Source organism: Periophthalmus magnuspinnatus, chromosome 3 (genome assembly GCF_009829125.3).
Source record: "Periophthalmus magnuspinnatus isolate fPerMag1 chromosome 3, fPerMag1.2.pri, whole genome shotgun sequence".
Classification (NCBI taxonomy): Eukaryota; Metazoa; Chordata; class Actinopteri; order Gobiiformes; family Gobiidae; genus Periophthalmus; species Periophthalmus magnuspinnatus.
Window position 1 is genome coordinate 31,519,852 of NC_047128.1, and position 21,660 is coordinate 31,541,511.

Genomic DNA, 21,660 nt, shown 5'->3' on the forward strand with positions numbered 1-21,660 from the left:
ACGACTATTGATGAAGATGATGCCACAGCGAGATACAACTGTTGTCACCTGCTTAGTGAAAATATAGGACACATCAGGGGGGGTGTTGCAAGCTGGATTCATTTTTGTATTTAAACAACCTAAAATGCACTGGTTTTGTGCATTTAATTACATGATAGATATTCTGGTTTTAGAATTCAAGCTACATTGGAAAGAAAATAAATTTGATATAATTCATTTTACATAACTAAACAATATAGTCAATTCTGTTTGGTAGCTGAACAATACATCAGGAAAAATATGTTTGATAACATATTGAAACATTTTGATATCTGGGCTTAAAAAAGTACTTTCTTTAAGTTTAAAAAAGTGAGAGTTTGTATGAGATTGATCATGTGTAGCACACTGTGGCACATTAAAGCGAACTGATTTATTTCTTCATGGTTGCTGATCTTTGAGGCCTAGGACTTATATGATGTTTATTCTGCACATGCTCAAATTGTGTGACCATCCTGACCATCTCACAGGAGGCGTTTGGTCCACTCAATGAACTCACTTGTCTCTTTTCAGACTAAGCAGATTGAAAAAAATTCCATACTTCTTATAGCTATATATTGACATAATATCTACAAAGAAGAGATGCACAGAGTTACTTGGGACATCCTCAGAAAGATATCATACATTGTTTTAAAGAAATCTGATAATTTACCAGTTCCTTTAACTTTATGGTAAGATGTTCCTAAATCAAAACGTAAAAACAGTCCAAAGGAAGTAGTATCACTGTGTGCTGTTTGTAAAATGCTTTTTCTGTTCATAAGATGGAGTTTATTTTCAATAGTCAAAAAAATCATTCTTTTTGGCCAACTTGGCAACCTCCTGGCGAATGGCCCGTACAAGTGCTGTGGTGGAGAGGCTGCTAAGATGCAAGCCGTCCATGTCCTTGACCAGCGGGGGCAAGCTGTGCTGGGACACTGTGCTGGGGACAGAGGAGGACAGGGGCTCCAGGGCCTGGTGGTACTGCAGCGGGAGCCTCATGGGGCTATGCTGGGGGTAACGGGGCCGAGGGAAGGCATCCACATACCCGGGCAGAGGCACCTGCACCAAACGGCATACAAAACATGTTAGAAATGGTATTTATTAAACAGTCAAATAAATATTAACATGGATTTGGTATTTCAATTTATGACACAATTGCATACATTTGTGTGTTTGCAACATGGGATAAAGTGCACATTCCAATGCAAAAAAGTATTGCAGACATATATTTAACCTCTAAATAAAAAATAAAAAAATCCATTGGTCATCAATGTAGTGACAATGACAATGATTTAATAAATTCATTGTAAATCCCCTTTTATGTTAAATTAATGTTTACTACTTAACTCTACTATTTTTAAGTGTGAGAAACCAGGGTTCCTCAAACTTTTTGAGGCTGAAACCCCAAGATGCAACTGACCCAACACAGCAAAATAAAGAATTAATGAGATACAGTATCTTAAAATAATCTTGTGCACCCCAGGAGGCCCCAGACCCCACCACAACTAATCTAGACTAGAGCAAGAAAGAAAAACGGTGTCACAAAATGTATTGTGCAATGTGTATTCCAAGTAAGAGAAGGTTAAATGTCAATCAAGAAAAAATATTTAAGAAGTGTTCTCAACTACCCCAAGATATTGCTGTGTCCACTCACTGCCAGCCATAAATCTTTTCAGCAAATGGTTTCTAAATGACACTGGTTCTGCAAAAGACAATGCATGAAGAAGGAAACAGGCAAAAACATACTGTACAAAACAGAAAGGACCATTCAACAAACAGGCAATGTCCTATGACAGATGAAAACACACATAAAATGTCAACCACAAGATGCCTGGCAGATGTGCAAAACATCACTGTAACCCTTTAAAAAACTTAAACTATCACAAGGTACGTTCACATTTGCCTTTGTTTGGTTCGGGTTTGAGCCCAGTTTAGTCCTGATCAGGACTTGGTCTGGACCTGTTCTAGTCCTGGCCCAAGTTTAGTTCCAGATTCAGTCCCATCTCAGTCCTAGTTTTGATGTGAAGCATGTGCAAGTGTGAACACACCTACAGTCTATGTTTTATTATTTATTTGGGCAGGATTGTTTTAGAACATATTATTTTAGAACATATTATTGAGCAGATGGCGGTGTTGTTAGTAGTTGGTGGTAGTATTTTTAGTATGTGCTTTTATACCGAGTCTGTCCACTGTGGTAACACGTCCTCAGGCTCAGGGGGATAGGACATCCAGGACGGGCTATGGTACGAGGTGGGAGGTGAGGACACAAAGTACTCTGAGTATTCAGGCCTGCTGGCTGGGATGGCATAGACCGCTGTTATAGGGTTTCCTGGGGATGTGGAAAATAAAATAATATCAAGACATCAGGAGTCATAAACAGCTGGTGTAGTAATTCCATACAGACAATAAAATCAGCCAAGCTATGGTGCAAGCGGAATATCTTTCTTTGTAGAATACCATTTGTTAATGATTTTGTATTTGCACCTCTAGGCAATAGAAACTGCACTATAATAGCACTGGAAGTATAAGTGTAAAACTGAGTTCTGAGGAGAGATCTTCCAGTGTTTACCTGAGTAGTTGGACACAGGCTCCTCTGCAGTGATTGGCGGGAGTGCTCTAGGGCTAATCGCATATGGGTTGTTTTCATGAGGACTCTTCAAATCATTGAGGATTTTCTCAGAGCTCCTTGTCTTAGGACCCAAGTCAGACGTGGACCTAAGTAGAGATTGCACATGGAGGAATGTTGCAATAATATATTGGTACCACCAGATGGCAGCCACATTGCGTTACAAGGCAATACTCATTGATATTCTTCCCTCTTCCTTATCTTTCACTGAGCTCCTTCATTATTAAACTCACAGCTAAATGTTTTTTGGCACAGCTTTGAATGAAATGTAAATTTGGATATAATTAAAAGTATCTGAGGAGCTTTGTGATGCTGCTCACAGACTGTATTCACCTCTCTTTTTCAGTTATACCGTTTTAAGGGATTCCCAGGAGGAGGTCCAGTCCGAGGGGGTAGCGGAGGTGGAGAACCCAAGGCCATTTCGGGGAGCTGTGTAAAGCGAAATGCCTTAAACAGATCAGACTAAAGATTAGAGGTATTCAGACAGTAAGGGGGCAGACAGAAGGATTTTCCACCTACTGGTTTGGGCAGGCTGCACTGATACACATCAGTTCCATAGGAGGGCACCCACTGCAGGCCTCCTCGTCCACAGCTCATGGTCCCTGGAGCGCTGGTCACTACTTCGGAGTATGGGAGGGGTGGGGCGGGGCTGTAGAGGCTGGTAGGGGGCGGCTGGGGGTGTGAGTGTCGCCCAGACGTGGACTGCCCTCCTGAAGCCAGAGTGAATGCCTCCTCCAACAGCAGGTGCATCTGCTGCCGCACTTCATCAATGGAGGGCTGTGAGCTAAGAGTGGACGTCTCCGAGTGGCCTTTCACGCCTCGCCCACACATGAATGACCTTTGGCCTACCAGGCGGTCCACATTGGTCTCCTCGATCAACTCTGGCTCAGTCTGAAAAATGCACACACAATTTTAATAGTAGGAAGGAGAAGATATTTCACTGCATTTTTCTGTATGTGACTAAAATTAAATGTTCAAGTCTGGACAATCAGTTTAATTCTTCCAAAACTATTCCACATATTTCATTTGACAGTGACAGCTTTTCTATATCTCATTCTCGAGACATGCACCGACAAATGAACAGGAAAGACGGTGCCCTACTTCCTGTGCGAATGGAGGTTAGCCACAGGAGACCCAGAGCAGTGCGCCCCATAAATCACCCCCCCGCGCAACAAAGAGAGCCAGAGACTCACATCTGCAGCCATGGGCCCTGCGGCAACACTGCCTCCATTGTAATCACTACAGCCAGGAGTTCGGAAAGAGGGGCTGTTGGACCATATAATGAACACAGCAGAACAGGTGGCTGGGTGCTGTGTCACTGTATCACATACATTTAGGTTATTACACCTGCTGTTGTTTTTAGTGTGGACAAATTCACACAGGGAAACTATAGTTCATTTTCCAACCCACATAAAAAAATGTGACAAATTGTTGAATAAATAAATGATGCAGTTGTCTTTGACTGTTTTCCAGTCACTCTAATTTCATGCATTATTAATTAATGTAGCCACAGCTGCCCTGGGAGGACTGACAGTAGTGTGGCTGCCAATCTGCACCTATGGCCCCTCCACTAACCACTAACTACTCATACACTACAGTCCAAGGCAAGATGAGTAATGAACAGAAGAAAAATATACACTGGTCAGGGCTGAGATTAAATGGTGCCTTGACATGAACTCAATTTGTAGTTAGGACTAGACTCTTGATGCATGCCTGTACAAAAAGCATTACTTTCTTTGGATTTCTGGAAGATATATTCTGAATGTGACCTTTTACTACTTGTTAACAAACTATTACACGAACCATCAATGAAACCAAAGCCAGCCTGCTCTCATAGTGGAAGCAATAAGTTTTGGTTTCAGACAGCGCCTTAGACAAATACAAGTAGTACTCTGTTGTTAAATGTGTATTTAAGGACATCTTTTAAAATACCCATTCTTTTGTGGCCTATTAAACAGCTCACATCCAAATGGGACTTCATGATGGAAAATATACAGTAATGAAACCATAAAAGAGAGAAGCGACAAAGCAGCCATCTTTAAATGCGTTATAAATCAAAATGACAGAGCCCCATAAATTATGACTGTTAATCATGATAGGACGCTCTTTACTCGTGCTACTTGTGACACACTTGGCCACACCTGAGCAAGATACAGCCGTCTTCTATGTCTCTCTATTAGGATATCAAGCTTAATTATACTAGCTTTAACAACTAAATTAATATAAGATTGTAGTGATGCATGCGGCTTCATAACTTACGTCGTAGCCACTGTTTCGAATTCCTCTCCTTGGTCTCTCTCTCATCACAAGAAGGTCCATCTCCGTTCCACCAGGACTGGGGCTACTCAGGCTCTGTCTGCTGCGATACGCTGGCTGTCCCACCTGTGAATGCCTGAAGAGGAGAGCACACAGTCACAGCTAATCCCACCAAAGGCTCTATTTGACTCAAGGTGCTATTCTCAAAGCTGCATTCTCAAATCTTTATATAACTCGAAGGGCAGGATTTAGTAGTGGAGTAAAGTTTGTGAAGCTACACACTTGACTGATCCTGACACAAAATGGCAGACAACACAGCAGTATGACAGATATTTCAAATCTCTGTTTAATTATTTATGATCTCCTTCAGCCAAGTCTTGTTAAGGGCTGACAAAAATGCATCTCATCAGGCTGAGCTATTTGGCCCATATCAGTAACTGTTTTAGTCAATGATGTGGCTTGAAGCGCACTCTTTCTGCTCATGGGTGAGTCCTAAACTTGTTCGCCTCAACACTCACTTTCATTTTATTATTTAGAATTATTCACTGTTCATTGCTAGTGCCTTGAAAGTAGAAAAGCCCTACATAAAAGTGATCATTTGTTTGTTCTTTGTTCAATTATATCAATCAGGAAATGTGTTGCCACTTGAAGAACAAACTAGAAACTGTTCCACTGACTTGGTACCAGTAGCATTTGTATTTGAACAGACAGGGGACAGAGCTGCTGGACCCCTTGCTGCTCCCTAACAGGATAATGACAGCTTCGGAGTGGACAGTTATTAGAAGCATATTACATGTGCTACCACCTGTCATCATTTGAACTTACCTTTTATTAGACTTGACATAAGTTGAACCCCGCTCATCTGCAGCCTCTTGCAGTCTGCCGTGATCAGCAGTTAACCTGTCCTGACCGTGCCGCTGTATGTGTGACACCGGCCCATCATTGAGACTGTCCTCCATTGAGGGGAAGTCATAATATCCCTTCTTCTTAGCTTTGATTCTCATCTTGTTTCTGTAGTGCTCGATATCTGATTTTTGTTTAAGAGCCACGTTGATCTGTGAAGGAGAAAAGGTGGAGGACATGGATACAGTGGACACATGATTTTATATGTATATTTTATTTAAACAGCTGATTTTGGGTCATCATGGGTCATCCAATTTCAGGAAAGATGTTAATGTTCTATCACTAGCGTTTAAAACCATGACAGAGGGAAACTGCTGAGCTTAAACTGTTAGATCTGCCGACTTAAGCATGATTCTTCACATGCACAGATTTCTTTTTTACGCATAAGCAACACACAGGATCCAAATGTTTTCACAGGTTAGTACGTAGATGCGTTACCTCTCCATTGAAGGCAGCTGTGTCGTGGCTGCGGTCACATAGTGCAGGGTGTGAGTAGTTGGTCTGAGTTACCATGGGCTTTACGGAGATGAGCTGCAGGGAGCCAGAGGAGGAGTCGTATGGATCTGAAGAACAGAGAGATGGTTCACTCAGGGTCAGCTCCTCTGATTATTATCGAGAAAGACCTGCCAATGTCTCTTTATTTTTCCCCTGACATTAGAGGATTAAGTTAAACATGAATCCACACTAGAGCTCTTAACTTTGCACATTCATTTTTTATCCTATGCCTTAACAGCTGACTCACTTTTGTTCCTCTTAGCAATGACGTTGATAATAAAATAAGACATATTGTGCTTTTTAAAGGTTTTTATACATAGATCATCATTTAACCTTTTGTTCATTGTAAACCGTAATTGTGATATAAAATGGCCAGATAGTAGAAGCAGGTCCTTTAAATTCCTTTTCAAAACTGTGGAACTGATAAACCTCTTTGGCATTTCTCCATAGCAAGCAGTGAAGTTTCATTTATGTGTTTTTATTGCTGATTTATGGCGACGTGACATTTTTTAAGAAGATGGGGTTGGTGAAAAGAAAACTTTTTTGAGCACACGTCTTGAATTCAGTAAAATGGAAGACTACTCGAACACATATGAATCAATTAAAATAGACCTTTGAGTAAGATACTGAAGAGGAAACATCATTATAACATGGTTCAGTAGTCAATTTAACATAATATATCTACTAAAAATCCTCCATGGATCAAAGCATAATTTAGTGAGTTTAGTGAGTGACATTGGACACAGGCGTAAAATCTGCTGACAAAAATAATAAAGGAGCGGGGTGACTTGAGGATTTTTCTAAACCCACGACTTGAGTGACTTTGTTTCATTTTTATTGTTTTGGTGCCATTGTATGACAGCGCCCTGTAGTCTGACATTCACTCGTATGTCAGCAGACTGTGTTCCGCATGCATATTCATAAGGGCCGTCTCTGCTTACTGCTGAGTGGCTACCTTTCCGGCTATAAAAACTGCTGCAGTGGCATTGCATACTGTATCTCATTTCATACCTGGGTGAAAGAAAAGCAGTCTTCCCGGGAGGACACGGGAAAACATTTTGGAATTCATGACAGAATCGGTCTTGCGACGACACCGCAAAACAAATAAATCTATTCTAATTTTTACGTGACTCTCACCTTCTCGGTTATGGGACTGCTCTTTTGTCAGTTTCTGCTGCGCTGTGACTTTCAGGCCCCTGCCGGATTTCAGCTTCTCTGATTCGTTGCTGATGACGGAACCATCCTCACTCGGCAACTGGCTGCAAGTAACCATAGCAACAAGAGAGGCGGTGAGCACACAGAAAAACGGGCATGCGGCCAGGTTATGTCATCCTTTCCTTAACACTATTACCTTTTCAGTCTTTTACCTTTTGTTATCTTGTAAACACATGATCCTGTTAATGGAGGCTTTTGACTCCTATAAGGTTTTGTCTCAGTTAATAAGGGTTAATTTAATAATATTTCTACGTTTGTTTGATTACTTAAAACAATTAAATCTCTTTCATAGATATAGTAATGAGCATTAATTGAGATGTCAAATGTTTTTTTACTGTACTTAGTCGTCTAAACTTGGAACTGGGACAAATAAAACACCGTCCAGCGACCGAGTGAAGCAATATTGACACTTGAATCCTTTGACAAACATTATATAACACAAACGTCTATATAGTATGTATATTTTCAAAGCTAGACTGTTTTTCTCCAGCTTATGCCGGACTCAAATAGTGTACTGTAGTCAGAAATAAAAGAGATCAAGCTATAGCCCAGAGAAAGAGAAAGAGTGACATCAAAGCACTGTGGACGATCCCCTAATTGTCTGGTAAAAATGATAACACAATGGAATACGCTGGCCTCCCTGCTCCTCTCAGACTCAACCCAACACGGCTCAAAAATATAAGGTTTGAGTCTCCCAGTGGATATTTATCGTTAGACCACAGCCAGTAATGCAATACCGAATGCCTACCAAAGTGCATCCAACACGTATAAATGTCCTATCTACGAAAAGAAGATTTAAATTTTGATAAAGTGTAAAAAAATATATATATATGTTATGTCACTCTGGCAGTTGACACGTTGTAGTAAACCTGGAAGGGAAAAGGCAAAAGAAGCAACATGACAGCATAGACTCTGCTATCAGTTTTGAATATGACAAAATCCAATACATTTGACAAGATTTGAAAGTCAAGGAGAAATTTGATCATATTATTTCATCAGGCTGCGCTTCTTGACATGGCATCTGAGGTGATTTCAGAAAGACCCCCGCAAAGTGACAGACAGCTCTCCCCTTCCTGTGATAGAAAATTGCTTCTCTAGACAGACATATTAATTTCAACTTACTGTTTTGATCCATTTCCAAGCTGCATTCACTTTGTCCTCATGCATAAGTCCAGGATGAGGTATGAGGTTACAAACTCTAGTGCATCTATCACTGCGTTCACATTATACCAAGGTCACAATGCAAGGTGTATTTATGCATGCCCACAGTAAGGACACTTATATATGCAATTATTCACTGAGCACTTACATTTATTTAGCATTAGGAGAAACTGTGAAACTTCAGTTGTTTAGTGTGCATGTTGACAGTGAATTTTTCTTTGCACAGACAAACCAAGGACACTTCCAGCTTCCAGTAAAGTGTTATTCATGTCTGCAGCCCCGTTATGGTGGTCAATAAACTTCTTCTTCATTAAATAACCAGAGTCTGCCTCTCTTTATAACTTTTGCTCAACTTGAATTATTCCCACAATATGTTCATGGGAAGAATTAGCCACATCTTGTAATCAGGACATCAGGTCATTTTCTTTACATTTAGTGTTAAAAAGCTGCAGCATTTTACACCAGATTATCCCCTGTGGTGTGTCATGTTTATATCATTAACCCCATAAACCAAACAAACCAACAATGATTGATATAAGACATTCATCTCCAGGCATGTGTACCTCTTGTGTGTGTCTGTGGTGAGGCTCTTCTTGCTCACAGTGCCGTCCTGCTGCAGAGACTTCTCCAGCGACAGTGCTGTGTCCTTAATTTGTAGTGACATGACTAAGGTATCCTGACTGACAGGCAGGGCCTCCTCATCACCTCCCAGCTGGCCGAGGTGCTGCTTGGCATAGTCAAAACCCTGGACCGGCTCATGGTCACAGCGGGAATGTGAATGAAGAGAAAGAACAGACAGGCCTAAGTAAGATTGAGGCAATTTATATGAAGTCATAAGACATTCCTATTACATTCAACAGGGATTAGATGATCAGAGCTGACGTTTATAGACTTAAAAACTAAACAGAGCATCACTAGTAAAACATATTTAGAGCCTGGGTTATAGGTGAACAGTAAAAATAGATTACTTTTTTTTTTCAAAAGCTGTTTAATCGTGACTCTTATTTCTATCAAGTATGTCATGCACAGGGGACTACAAGTATTTTAGATATTTGTGGTCAACAGTAAAAAATAAAGCAGCACGGAAAGAATACAAGGTTGTCCAAAAATTCAGAAAAGTATAAGATATATGAGACTATCAGCATGTTTGAAGGATGAGGGCATTGAGAAACAGACAGGAAGCTGAGATACAGGGTAAAACATGTTCTCTTTTGGAGCGCCAGGGGGTGTACAGGGTAGTTAGTTAAATGTGGGACAAGTGGTAAGATGGCTAATATTAGATATTTCAGAGAAGAGGATTAGATAAAATAAGTGTTTTGGTTGGGACTAGTTATTCTATGTAGGTTTCAAGTGGGGTCTGACAGTAGGATGAGAAGGACGTACAAGCAAAATAATGCCTAATTTAATGTATTTAATATTGATCTTATATATTGTATTGTTTATACTGTGATGTAGTCATGAACAAAATGTAATCATTTGTCTCTGGGTATTATTGTTGATAGTGCAAGTAAACCTTTAATTTAAAAATACTATAGTGAGTACAAACGGAAAGTGACCAATACCTGATGGTAGAAGCCCACATCTCTCCGATAAGACATCTAGAGGAACAAAAGAGGGGATCAGTATTATTTCATTCAATAATAGTGAACATTTTATTAATTTAACAATAGTTGAGTTGAAGCCATATGAACAAGGCCCAGTACAATCATTTATGACTTGATAATTGTTTGTTTTTTTGTATTAGTAACATCATACAATTACAGGTGGGCAATATCAATAATGTAGCATCTTATTATAATACCATTGATTTAAAGATAAAACATTTAAATATTGGGTTATTGTTTCTAATAAAAATATATCTCAAAATGCTGCAGAAAGACCTAATTAAAGTTTTAAAATATGGCTGGAAATACTCTAAATACAGATGCTTTTCAAACCTTTGACTGTTTGTATAACAGGGTGACATTAAATGACTGTAAATCACATTTCTCCTGATGGCCCCACACTGAGGACAGACAGACCAACAGTACCTTTGCTCGTGGGTTTAGGTTTCCAATAGCGTCAGTTTTAAAGTCGTTCTTGTTCTTCCTGCACAGCACTGCAGTGATGATGATGATTATTATTGTGACGACAGCAATCGGGGCCAACACTGCAGCGATTATCCAAAGATTACTAGAAGGATTCTTGACCACAGCTAGACAAAAATGGAAAAGGAAGGAATGTATTTAAATCTGTTTATAGTAATAATGCATTTGTCTTACATAGCTGCCCATTCAGTCCGCTATAGTGGTATTGTAGCCACAGCGGCATTGAGGTAGACTGACGGAAGCAAGGCTGATCATTTCAGCCATTGGCCCCTCCGACCACCACCAACCCCTCACTCACCCACCACATTCACACTAAGCAAGGGTGAGTTAAGTATCTTGCCTAGGGACACAAAAACAGAATGCACTAGAGACCAGAAACCAGACCCAACCCCATCAGACAAGTTCAGACTCTGACAAGGTGCGTGGGTCACATTTAAAATAGGTAACTCTGTCATAATCTTCAAATGTATAGTTCATGTTAGATTTACCTTCTGCTTGCAGCTGAACAAAGTAGCCCAGCCTGAGAGCCATAGTCTGGGAGTCCACTGTGTTCAGGACCTTGGCGGCAGATGTACCCGCCAGGGGAGTGCCGCTGTGTTGAACGTAATATGTCAGTTCTGCTGGATTTTTCTGTCCTGAGATTCTACGGATGCTCACCATCTGATAGAAAAGGAAATTCATTTTGATTCAAAGAAAAAGAAAAGCATACCTTTCACCATATGAAACAAGTTGGATGAAAACAGGATCCGAAATATGACACTTAAACCACTACTTTACAAAGCTTAACGTAAAAATAAATGTACACGCAGTCCTATACATTTCATAAGAGCTTATCTTTGGGTTTTAAGAAGGGTTCATTCTTGTAACTCTGCGAGAAATAGACAAAAAATCATGCGCTCACTCACTAGAAGCTTGAGCATTCTATATACTCAAAGATTTCCACAAATTATAACTATAAAAATTCAAATGTTGCCTCATTTTTTTTTGTTAAAACTTCTGTACAATCTATCATTCAGTAAAATATTGGAAGGTTTACAGCTATATAGATACTTCTCTGATGTTTATGTCCCTGTGTTAGAAAAATGCATTTGGAGAAAACCGCCTTTGAAGTTACAATCTCCCTTATAAATCTATCCAAGTTGATTAAATGAAATAATAAAACATCTTTATGTGCAGATTGGATGGTGTTGTTATTTCCAGGTGAATGCTTGTATTTTAGGAAAGCAAACTGACCAAAAAATAAACCTAAATGATTCAGAGACTATGCGCAAGTGGGCAGTGCATCAGCGTAAAAATAAAAGAATAAACAGATGAAATCCAAGTTGCATCTAGCACAAAATGAATGAACATATTGTACAAGTAGAAAGCTCCATCCTGCTGCCAACTGTTTCACTCAAAGCACGCACACTAAACACCCAGTCTCACCTGAACAGTGAAGCTGCCCACTGTAGTAGCTCTCCTGAAGCGTGTGCCCTGTTGCCCTGCCAAAACAAACAGCTCTGCCAACCGCTGCTCCATCAGACTGGCAAAGCTCTGGTACTGTCCCTCCAGGCTGCTGTTATCAACATCCTGGATCACTGTGAATGAGATGAAACAAAGAGTACATCAGATGGAGGTTGCAGACGGATAATGGCATGTGGTGCTAGAATGGGACATATGTGGGCTTTGGAGTGTGAATGTTATGAAGGCAGCTTGGTGGAAAGAGGTTGGACCAGCTAGGATCACTGTATTTATGAATATTTCAACAGAGCGTCACTTAGAAATGTGCATTAATTATATGCATTGTAAAACTATTGCTTATTCATTATTTATTTATTTAGAATTATATTGCCAATTGGCTCTTTGTAACTAAGGAACTCTTCTTATATTGTAATATTTGAGTCGCTATAGTTTCTTATCGTAGATCAAGCTGTTTAAGTCTAAATTTAAGTGAGCTTTTGTCTTTTTAGGACATACACTAATGTTGTTTTTTTGTGAATGTCTGACTGAGTGGCTCAAAGACATAATACTTTCCCTCTATATCAATTGACAATTTTGCTATACTGTCAAATCAATAGTATAACTTTTAAATAATACAAAATACAGGAAAATTGAAATACGAATTGGATATGCGGATCAAGCCTGCTTTATTGTTGCTACTGACATTGTAATCACCTCTATTGTAACTCCGCTATAAGCCTGGATTAAACCCTTGTAACCACTATTTATACTAGACCAGCTCATTGTTACATTAAACTGTCTTAATTCAACAGTAACTGGTGATATTATTTTTCATGCCAATCTATAGGCCACGTCGGAGGAAGTCACACATGAAAAATCAGAAGAGGTGACATTTAAACTCTATGGTTCATTCCTGGACATATCCCTCCACCTTTGGTCCTCAGGGGAGTTGCCTGTTGCCTTTTCCAGAGTTGAGGTGCGGGGCAATAATCCTGCAGGCCATACATCTTGTTCTATGTGAGTAAATCCCATTATCCGGACTCTGACCTTGAAGTGGCTTTGGCTTTCATTGCTATAAGTGCAGGGTTAAGGGCTACCTAGTCAGATGTAAAAGCCAATCCATTACACATGACTGGCATATTTAATACACTTCACTGTATCGATAAAGCTGTACATGTAGTCCTGTAATGTCGGAAATTAGTCACTATCTAACATCTACATAGTAAGTGATGAATCTATTAAGTGAAATAAAGTCAATAAAATATCAAACATTCAACAGCGCAGTCAAAGTAGTTGTATTATTACTATAGACTCCCTGCATACCTGTGATAACCCAGTAGTCTCTGGTGGCAGTAGAGGTGTTCAGATTGTGATACTCCAGTGCTGTAAAAGACATAAAGGAGGGAGGAAATGAGGACTGGAGGAAAACTCAAAATCTACAGCCAAAAGTAAGTGAGCACTTGTTGTCAGCTGTATTTCTATTACTAGAATCCAGGGCGAGGGCTGTGTGTGTGGATAAATAGAGCGCCAAAAGTGTAATTTATCTCAGGCGAAAGAAGTTATATGTTTTGATCTGAATTATTATTATTATTTTGATTAAGAAGAAGGAGATTCAAGTGGAGATGTCTTCAAATTAGCGGCTGTGGTTGGCCTGTGGTTGCACTCTATGGTTCCATTCCAGACACTTCTGAATTTGAACAGAATGGTCAGGAAAAGGTGGAGTGGTGTCAGTGGATAATCTTGCACTGTGTGGTAAGGGAAGCACTGTGGGGTTTTAACTATGACCTTGAGTCTATAGCTTGAATGTCTTGAAGGTATTTATCAGTTATGTTTTCCAATATGCCTCTGCTGCAGAGTGATAAAATGCTAAGGAAACTGCTGCAGCATAGATGATGTAAGAGAGACCACAGGGCTGTCCAATCAAATACTGAATGCCTTCCACTACTGTAAATGTGATTTGTTTTTCAAGAGCTGCCAGTAATGAAGCGTGGTGGAAGTTTAACCAAGGTAAACTCCTCCACTCTTGAGCCATTTGAGGTAAAAGCTATTTCTCCAAGGTTCCACACTACCTGACTCATCCCCTCTAACCCACATTTTATTGCTCTATTCCTAAAGTGGATGTGAGGTGTTGCACTTTTCATTAGTAAGAGACGTTTTCAGGACTCTCAAAGGACTCCAAATGTTTTCATTGTCTACATCTATTTGAACTATCTCCAGCCAAAAGCTATTATAGGGAGAGAAAATCAGAGGAACTCTAAAGTGAGACAAATTATACTAAATTATATTAATAATTCCCCAAGAAAAGTATTTCTAAGATGAAAATCATAAAACAAGCAAGCTACGTCTTACTATTGTGACCAGCCAAAACAGGACAGAAGAAGTCCAACAAACAGTGACAAATGACTTTGCCCGGCACATAAAGAAACAACTTATAATCACATTATTACTGCCATTACATTCTTTGATGTACGGCATCAGCCACAGTTAGAATTTCTCCAGTGAATAGTGTAATCTCACTATTGGCACAAGTGCAGACTCAGCAAAATTACTGTACAGGTACTGTCCCAGAACAGGCCCTGTCTAAATGGGTTTGGTTTTATAATATAGTTTCTCATTCCCTAACTGAATAGCAATAATTGTTAAACATTAGTCTTCAAGTTAATGTTATCACAAAAACAAAGTTCTAAATTAACTCCCACAAGCAAACCATGATTAAGAGGCTTTGTTAAGACTTTTTTTAAACAACTACTTTGTAATTTGGAAAATTTTCTTCGACAAATCCTGTTGTTTGTAAGTAAGTAAATATGAGGCTTAGCTGGTGAACATAATTTGGTTTTAGGGCTAAGGCTTTTATTCACACAGGTAGGACTCCAAACCAGAGTAAATACACATGCACCAACCTAAATAAAAATGGGTATTTTTGGGTTTACTTGAGCTCCTAAAAATGATACATACAGAAATTTCTCCTTGATTGGTTTGATTTTTGAGTGACAGAAGAAGTAAAAGTAGAAGTTCCATGTGGCTGGTTAGATTAACTCACTGCTGAGAACAACTCAAACACAGCCAAATGAGACTGTGCCTGATGACATAGGGTAAAGATGACAAGAGAGAAGTTATTTATTCAAAGGAGATGTAAGTTAGAGTGTTAGAGTGGGCATTTAAACTGTAACTGCAACTTAAACTGTAAAAAAAAAGAAAAAAAAAGTCCACGATTCTAGCCAAACTAAATTGCACAAGCCAAGAGTATTTACAAATTCACCGTATGGCTTGACTGTGAAATATGACATTTTCCATGCCTTTTAAAACTACTGCAGAAAAAAGCTGTTGTTTTTCTGGGCACAAATTGCAACTTACGCTCAGCAATGATAAGTGGCGGATAGAAGAGGAAGTAGCCGACTAGCTCAGCTGACAGCTGACCGAGGAGGTTTGAGGCAGTGGTGCCATTAAGGAAGACAGTGCCATTCCTCACAGTGTAGACCAGTGACACAGCTGGGGAGCTGGGAGCCTGGGACACACTCAGCATCTGAAGCAGGACAAAACAGCACCAACAACAAGAAGATTAGAGGTGCAGTTCTTTGAATGTAAACTGGAGAGTGACACGGTGGTGTGAACTGCCATATCATCAATTCTCGGCATGAGCAGGCACAGCAGGAGGGGGCTTCAAAGATGTTCACTTTGTCATCACAGCACGGAAGACAAATGAGGTTTCATATAAGGGCACCATGATGACACCTCATTCAAATCAGCACTCATCAAGTCATATAATGCCCTTATAGACATTGTGTAACAGACAATACCTCCCTTTATATTGGAGGGCACTTACATAATATTCTGTCCATATATCTATTTGTATATTATGTTGTGTATATGTTAAGTCAAAGATGATAAGAAAGAACTGAGGAAGCATGTGTGTACTATTTTAAAGAGTGACCTTAAAGACAGAGCAGACAGATAAATAAAAACAGATAAAACAGTTGTGAATTCAGATCTGAGAGGAGGTCAGACTCTGAAGCTTGAAAAAGTCAAAACAAAGACAAATAAATCACAGCAGGCAGTATCTAAACAGAGAGTGTGCTGTGGACAACAGACAGTACCTGAACAGAGAGTGTGCTGTGGACAACAGACAGTACCTGAACAAAGAGCGTGTGGTGGACAACAGACAGTACCTGAACAGAGAGTGTGCTGTGGACAACAGACAGTACCTGAACAGGGAGTGTGTTGTGTACAACAGACATTACCTGAACAGAGAGTCTGCTGTGGATGCTTAACACTTTGGCCTGAGCTTCAAAGAACACTTTCTCTAGGCGCTGCTCCATTGTCTGAGAGAAGCGACAGGAGCGTGGATCATCAGCTACTCCCACAAACTGCAGTACTGCAACACCAAGCAACACATCCATCCTCACTCACTATATGTCATCTTTCTATAAATGGATTTATGAAACATTGCTTTAGTTTAAAATGAAGTTTACACAGTCCTATAGTGCTGACCTGTTTTGAGCTGTAAACTGGGAGCTGGGCTGCTCCTCCATAACGCTACTGGCAGAGGCAGGGCAGTTACCATGGGGAGGTACTGCCGCAGGTCTGCAATCAGCTTATCACGACCGTATGCACTCAGTCCATCAAGCACCATGGAGGGAGAGTAAACCATGTCTGTGCCAGTCACATGATATGCCACTGTCATGTTGGGTGAACCAAACACTGTTTCTACCTGGAAAACAAGCAGGGAAAACACTCACTTGAGTAATTATTTTAAATAAAGTGTAGGATGAAGGATATTTCCTATCTGCCATCACGCTGCATCATTTAACTTTTTTGTGAGCTAAGGAAACAAATGGCTCAATTCAAGGCCTGGACAACTGTGAGGTACCAGCACTCAGGCCTGTTATCTAGATATAGCCCTGCCGTATCTGCCACAAGGAGAGCTATTGAAAGGCGCGAGTCAGTGTTCAGGCTCTTGACAATCTAAAGCCTTGTGTGTGCTGTGTGAAAGGCCCTTTATTATCACTTCACCCTCTCCAGCTCCACCATGTGAAGGTGTTATTAAAAGATTGCATTTCCAGCAAGGCACTGTTAACACACACAAAACCACTATCTCAAAGAGCATTAAGAGGCTCTCATCAGATTAGTCCTGAATTTTGGCTACAATAAGTCAGTGGAGAGGCCTGGCTATAAGCCATAACAACAGCTCTCTACTTTTCTTTTAGGAATCCAAAATGGATTTTGACTTGCGGTTCATTTAATCTATTTCTCGTATTTTTTTAGCATCAGTGCAGCACGCTGCTCTGCTCCAAACCATTTATAACCTATAATTAAACACAGAGGCAATTTCCCTCGCCAACAGCTTGCTTCCTATTGGATGAGAGAGCAGTGGTACTAAAAAGAATGGAGCAGTAGTGAAATGGGTGACAGGAGTGCACTGAAGCATGACACTTGGAGACCAGAGGGAGAGGAACATGTGAGAGGATTGACCTTCACATTGGCAGGACAAACAAACCTAACTCCAGTGATCTGTAGCTTATACAGTATATACACACTGAGACCTCTATGCATGACTCAACTGTAGGTAAGTGCATAATATGCACAGTTATAGAGGCACTTAACACTAGAGCCACTAGAGAGATAAGAGGAATGGTCTCAAATGAAAGGTACAGACGACTGCTCGGCCTCATTCACTTTCAGACAGGTTTTACATCACTAAGGCTGTGGTACACACACACAGTCTGACTGTTTGTGAACCACTGATACTAGAAAAGTACTATAAATCTTCACAGCCTGTTTACTGCCACAGGTCGGTAAGAGATACATTATTTTCTCAACAAAAACAGCAGAATACATTTGCTATAAGGTTGAACAATCTGTAATGTGGGTAGAGTTACTCAAATATATGACAGCAGCAAGTGTCTTTTGGGACGTGTATAACCTCATTTCTATATTAGTCTTGATCTGCTCTAGCTCTGCATGAAGGTCCTTGATTTACAGGCTAATTCACTCCTGACAGACATGTGCATAGCAATGAATGTCAAAAACTCTTCAAGAACTCTTCTGATGAACCTGTATAATACCACTACAAAATCATAAAGCTAAACAGAGACAAACAACTATAGGACTAGTAGTTGTGTTGTACTAAGTAATCCAATGTCTACAATAAGTGATTCACTAAATGTATTATTAGATTTACAACGAGAGAATAATTAGTTATGCTCGAGTACAGACTGTAGGAATGATAAACTGACCTGGGCCTGAGCCGAGCTGTCATTGAGAGCTTTTCTAAGGCCTTGACTCAATCCTCTACGCAGGTTCTGTCTCTGTATGCTGTCCAATCTGTTCCTCCGCACATAGATGGAGACCACTGGGACAAAGAGCAACACAGCATATGTCACAAAAAAACATGTTTCTGAATTAGCTTTTATAGTCAAAAGATGGAAGTCAGATTACCTGTCTTCACCCACATTCTCTCCGTCACGTTGCACTGTTGAGGGGGGGATTCAGTGGTGGTGGTAAACGGCGAGACAAAAACTGTGGTAGCCAACTTGGGAGGAGTTCTTGGGACAGGTGGAGTAAATGTCCTCCGGTTTATTGGACTTCTGATGGCTGGAGTTGTAATGGATCTTCTTGTTGTAGTAGTGAGCTGCAGAGTTGTAGTTGCAGCGAAATGCATTGTGGTTTTTATAGGTGGGATAGTAGTAGTAGAAGTAGTCGGGCTACTTCTTGTGGTAGTAAACTGGACGGAGGCTGTTGTGGTGTCCAGCGGAGGGTTCAGAAATGATACCTGAGATGTGTGTTGAGTGTCGCCAGCCAAGATTACTGTTGGAGAGGTTGCTGGATCAATTTCCTTCTCATTTGGCAAAGAAATTGTACTTGTTGCTGCAGATGTCAACCCATCAACTCTGGATGCTGTAAGGACAACAAAAGTCAATTCTTGTGGATCACCAAATTCTATTCGCACGAGTGAACACATATTTAACAGAAGATGAGGTGAGCGGAGCTATAGAGTTTGACAGACACATGATTTAGGTGATGGCAGATTGAGTTTTTTATGAAATTTAAACTGAGGAGATGAGAATGACGCAGGTGAAAATACAGATTTGGCTTTTTACTTCTTAAAAAGTAAGCTACGGACTTGAATTTAAGAAAGAATCATGGCTGGTGGTACAACTAGCACTGAATATGGCATCAGTTTTTGGATTAAATGAATATAAATCTTTGTCAAGCGGAGTGGGGGAGGTAGTGTGTAGATTGGTAAAAGGCTGCTGTCCATGGTGCTGATTTGCATTTTCATATGAAAGCCTGCTGTTTTGTAAATCACTGAATGGATGCTCGAAACTAGCAGATGTAGTTTCTGGTATAAATGCATTTAATTCAAAAAGCTCAAGCTTGCTGGTTTCCCTTTTTATATAATGTGCCAGTGGTTGTGTGCCAAGGCTGAAAATAGCATTACTGCTCTGTCCATCAGTGGAAGAAGTAGTAGCTTTTCCCGAAGAAGCCGGGTAGAAAATTGTTGTTTTTCTTCCTAAATAAAAATTTGATTTATCACTACCTCGACTGGTGATTGGTCCCTGAGAGCCAGTTGCAGAGTTTGTCCTCAGTGTGAGAGACGTGTCTATTCAGGAAGGAGGCTGCTTATTAGGATTCTGGACTGTCACAGCTTTTTCGTTTTTGGGGTGATCCAATGTAGTCTTAAAACTATAGCTGGAAATTGGTATGCCACGTTTACCTGCTGACCCTTCATTCAACTTTGCTTCAGCTTTTGTTACTAAAGATGAGAGGATTAGAGTGGCATTAAGATCTCTGTATTGAGTTTTTAAAAAGAAAAAAGTCACATTTATATAGCACCTTCAAGGCACCCAAAGCACAGACAGTTTATGTCGAGAGCGGGATTCGAGCCACCAATCTTCAGATCAGAGGGCAAACACTCTTCAAATAAAGCAGGCGCTAAGTTGTTGCAGTATTTATGTGCATGCTTTTAGCTGAGTTTTGTCTTTGTCTCAAGGAGTCACCTGTAAAAGGCAAACCCCGGTCATCCTTATCCAAAGAAGAGGCCAACATGAGTTCAGATTTATTTAAGTGTGACTAAATTCCTTTTAGTTTAGTTTATTTGTTTGTTTATTTATCAAGAACAATGTACATAAAAAACACTGACTTACACAAAGAGGTAATGTGTTTGTGCCAGGTTATAGCAAGACCACTAAATTCACCTTCAGTCCCTGGACAGGCTGAAGTCATAAATTGTATACATGCCAAACAAATACAATGTATATTAATGCAATCATTCATCCAGTCAATCAATATATAAAATGGTGGTCCTATTCAATATCTGTCACCACATCCATACACTATTTACATATTTACAGTGCATGTTGCTGCATTGAGACAAGGCAGTACAATGTTAATAACTTCAAAATACTAATTACCACCTTCAAAGGAAATACACAACTTAGTCCCTTCATACATGTCTGACCTCCTCCACATTGCTGCTCCTGCCCGCACTCTCCACCCCTTCCTGCTCACTGTACCCTCTGCCCAACTTGTGACCATGGGGAACAGGGCTTTCAGCCGCTCTGCCCCCCAGCTTTGGAACTCTCTCCCTCCTGATCTTAGACTCTCTTCAACTCTTCAAATCCAGACTCAAAACTTACCTGTTCAGACTGTCCTACCTCTTGTAACCAATCACACATCTTTTATCAATCAGTATGTTGTCATGTTTTATTGTATTTGTATGTTTTTTATCTAATTTGATCTTGTTCAGTGCCCTTGGGTGTTTTGAAAGGCGCTTTAAATAAAATGCATTAATGTGTACAGGTTTTGACTTGCATTTTTGATCTGGCTTAAGACATTGTCACACTTTGAAATCCAGATGTCTGGCTCTGGGTATGCGCTCAAAGGAGAGGTTGTTTGAAGTTTTTGTTAATTATTTTTCTACTGTTGCTATTACACTGACCATACAAGGAGTAACACCATTATTATGAGGTCTCAGCTCTGATAGGGAAAGTAACTTATTCAAGCTGGATGATATAGTTGTGAACTCTGCTCCCTGAATTTCTCCTTGCTTGTAAATCATGTTGATAGCCGGAGCTTTAGGGCCACTGTGACCTGCTGCCTTCAGTAAATCACTATGATGAGATGCATACTCCAAGGACTCCGTACTGTAATGGATATGTGTAGACTTGGTGATGGTTAGATCAGAAAGGAGGTCTGCATCAGATGCTGTTGCCGGGGTAAAAAGTGATTGTGATGTGTTGTGCAATGCTCTTGTTGTTACGCTCAGATCTACAGTGTGTGAACTGAAAGGTGACATAATTGCTTTTCCACGGGTTTCGTGAACAGGAGAGAACATCTCAGTCTGGCTTGTATTTGAAATCTGCTGGGTGACATGACTAGAGAGCAAATGGGATGTAGGCAGGGCTGATGCTAGATTTTGGGAAGAATCTCTTTGCCTTTGAACATGTAGAGGTTCTGGATAAT

At 40.2% G+C, this 21,660-nt stretch overlaps 1 protein-coding gene across 4 annotated transcripts in view; it reads right to left on the bottom strand.

Annotated features, from left to right (window-relative positions):
• Positions 1-232: 232 nt before the first annotated feature.
• kiaa1549lb (KIAA1549-like b) overlaps positions 233-21,660 on the bottom strand; it is a 44,953-nt gene continuing 23,525 nt past the window's right edge. The window contains exons 3-23 of one of the 4 annotated variants that reach the window (XM_055232506.1): positions 18,634-19,092; positions 18,432-18,547; positions 16,687-16,906; positions 16,437-16,570; positions 15,553-15,721; positions 13,522-13,581; positions 12,184-12,335; positions 11,247-11,418; positions 10,702-10,865; positions 10,234-10,269; positions 9,235-9,425; positions 7,433-7,554; positions 6,239-6,363; positions 5,723-5,952; positions 4,901-5,033; positions 3,161-3,532; positions 2,994-3,088; positions 2,585-2,730; positions 2,193-2,344; positions 1,644-1,717; positions 988-1,074 (exon numbers count right to left, since the gene is read on the bottom strand). In XM_055232506.1, the coding sequence (XP_055088481.1) occupies positions 1,688-1,717; positions 2,193-2,344; positions 2,585-2,730; positions 2,994-3,088; positions 3,161-3,532; positions 4,901-5,033; positions 5,723-5,952; positions 6,239-6,363; positions 7,433-7,554; positions 9,235-9,425; positions 10,234-10,269; positions 10,702-10,865; positions 11,247-11,418; positions 12,184-12,335; positions 13,522-13,581; positions 15,553-15,721; positions 16,437-16,570; positions 16,687-16,906; positions 18,432-18,547; positions 18,634-19,092 (3,278 nt within the window). In that variant the 3' untranslated portion in view covers positions 988-1,074; positions 1,644-1,687. Of the gene's footprint in view, positions 1,075-1,643; positions 1,718-2,192; positions 2,345-2,584; positions 2,731-2,993; positions 3,089-3,160; positions 3,533-4,900; positions 5,034-5,722; positions 5,953-6,238; positions 6,364-7,432; positions 7,555-9,234; positions 9,426-10,233; positions 10,270-10,701; positions 10,866-11,246; positions 11,419-12,183; positions 12,336-13,521; positions 13,582-15,552; positions 15,722-16,436; positions 16,571-16,686; positions 16,907-18,431; positions 18,548-18,633; positions 19,093-21,660 lie in introns of all 4 variants that reach the window. The other 3 variants (XM_033991658.2, XM_055232504.1, XM_055232505.1) reach the window with 3 other exon arrangements.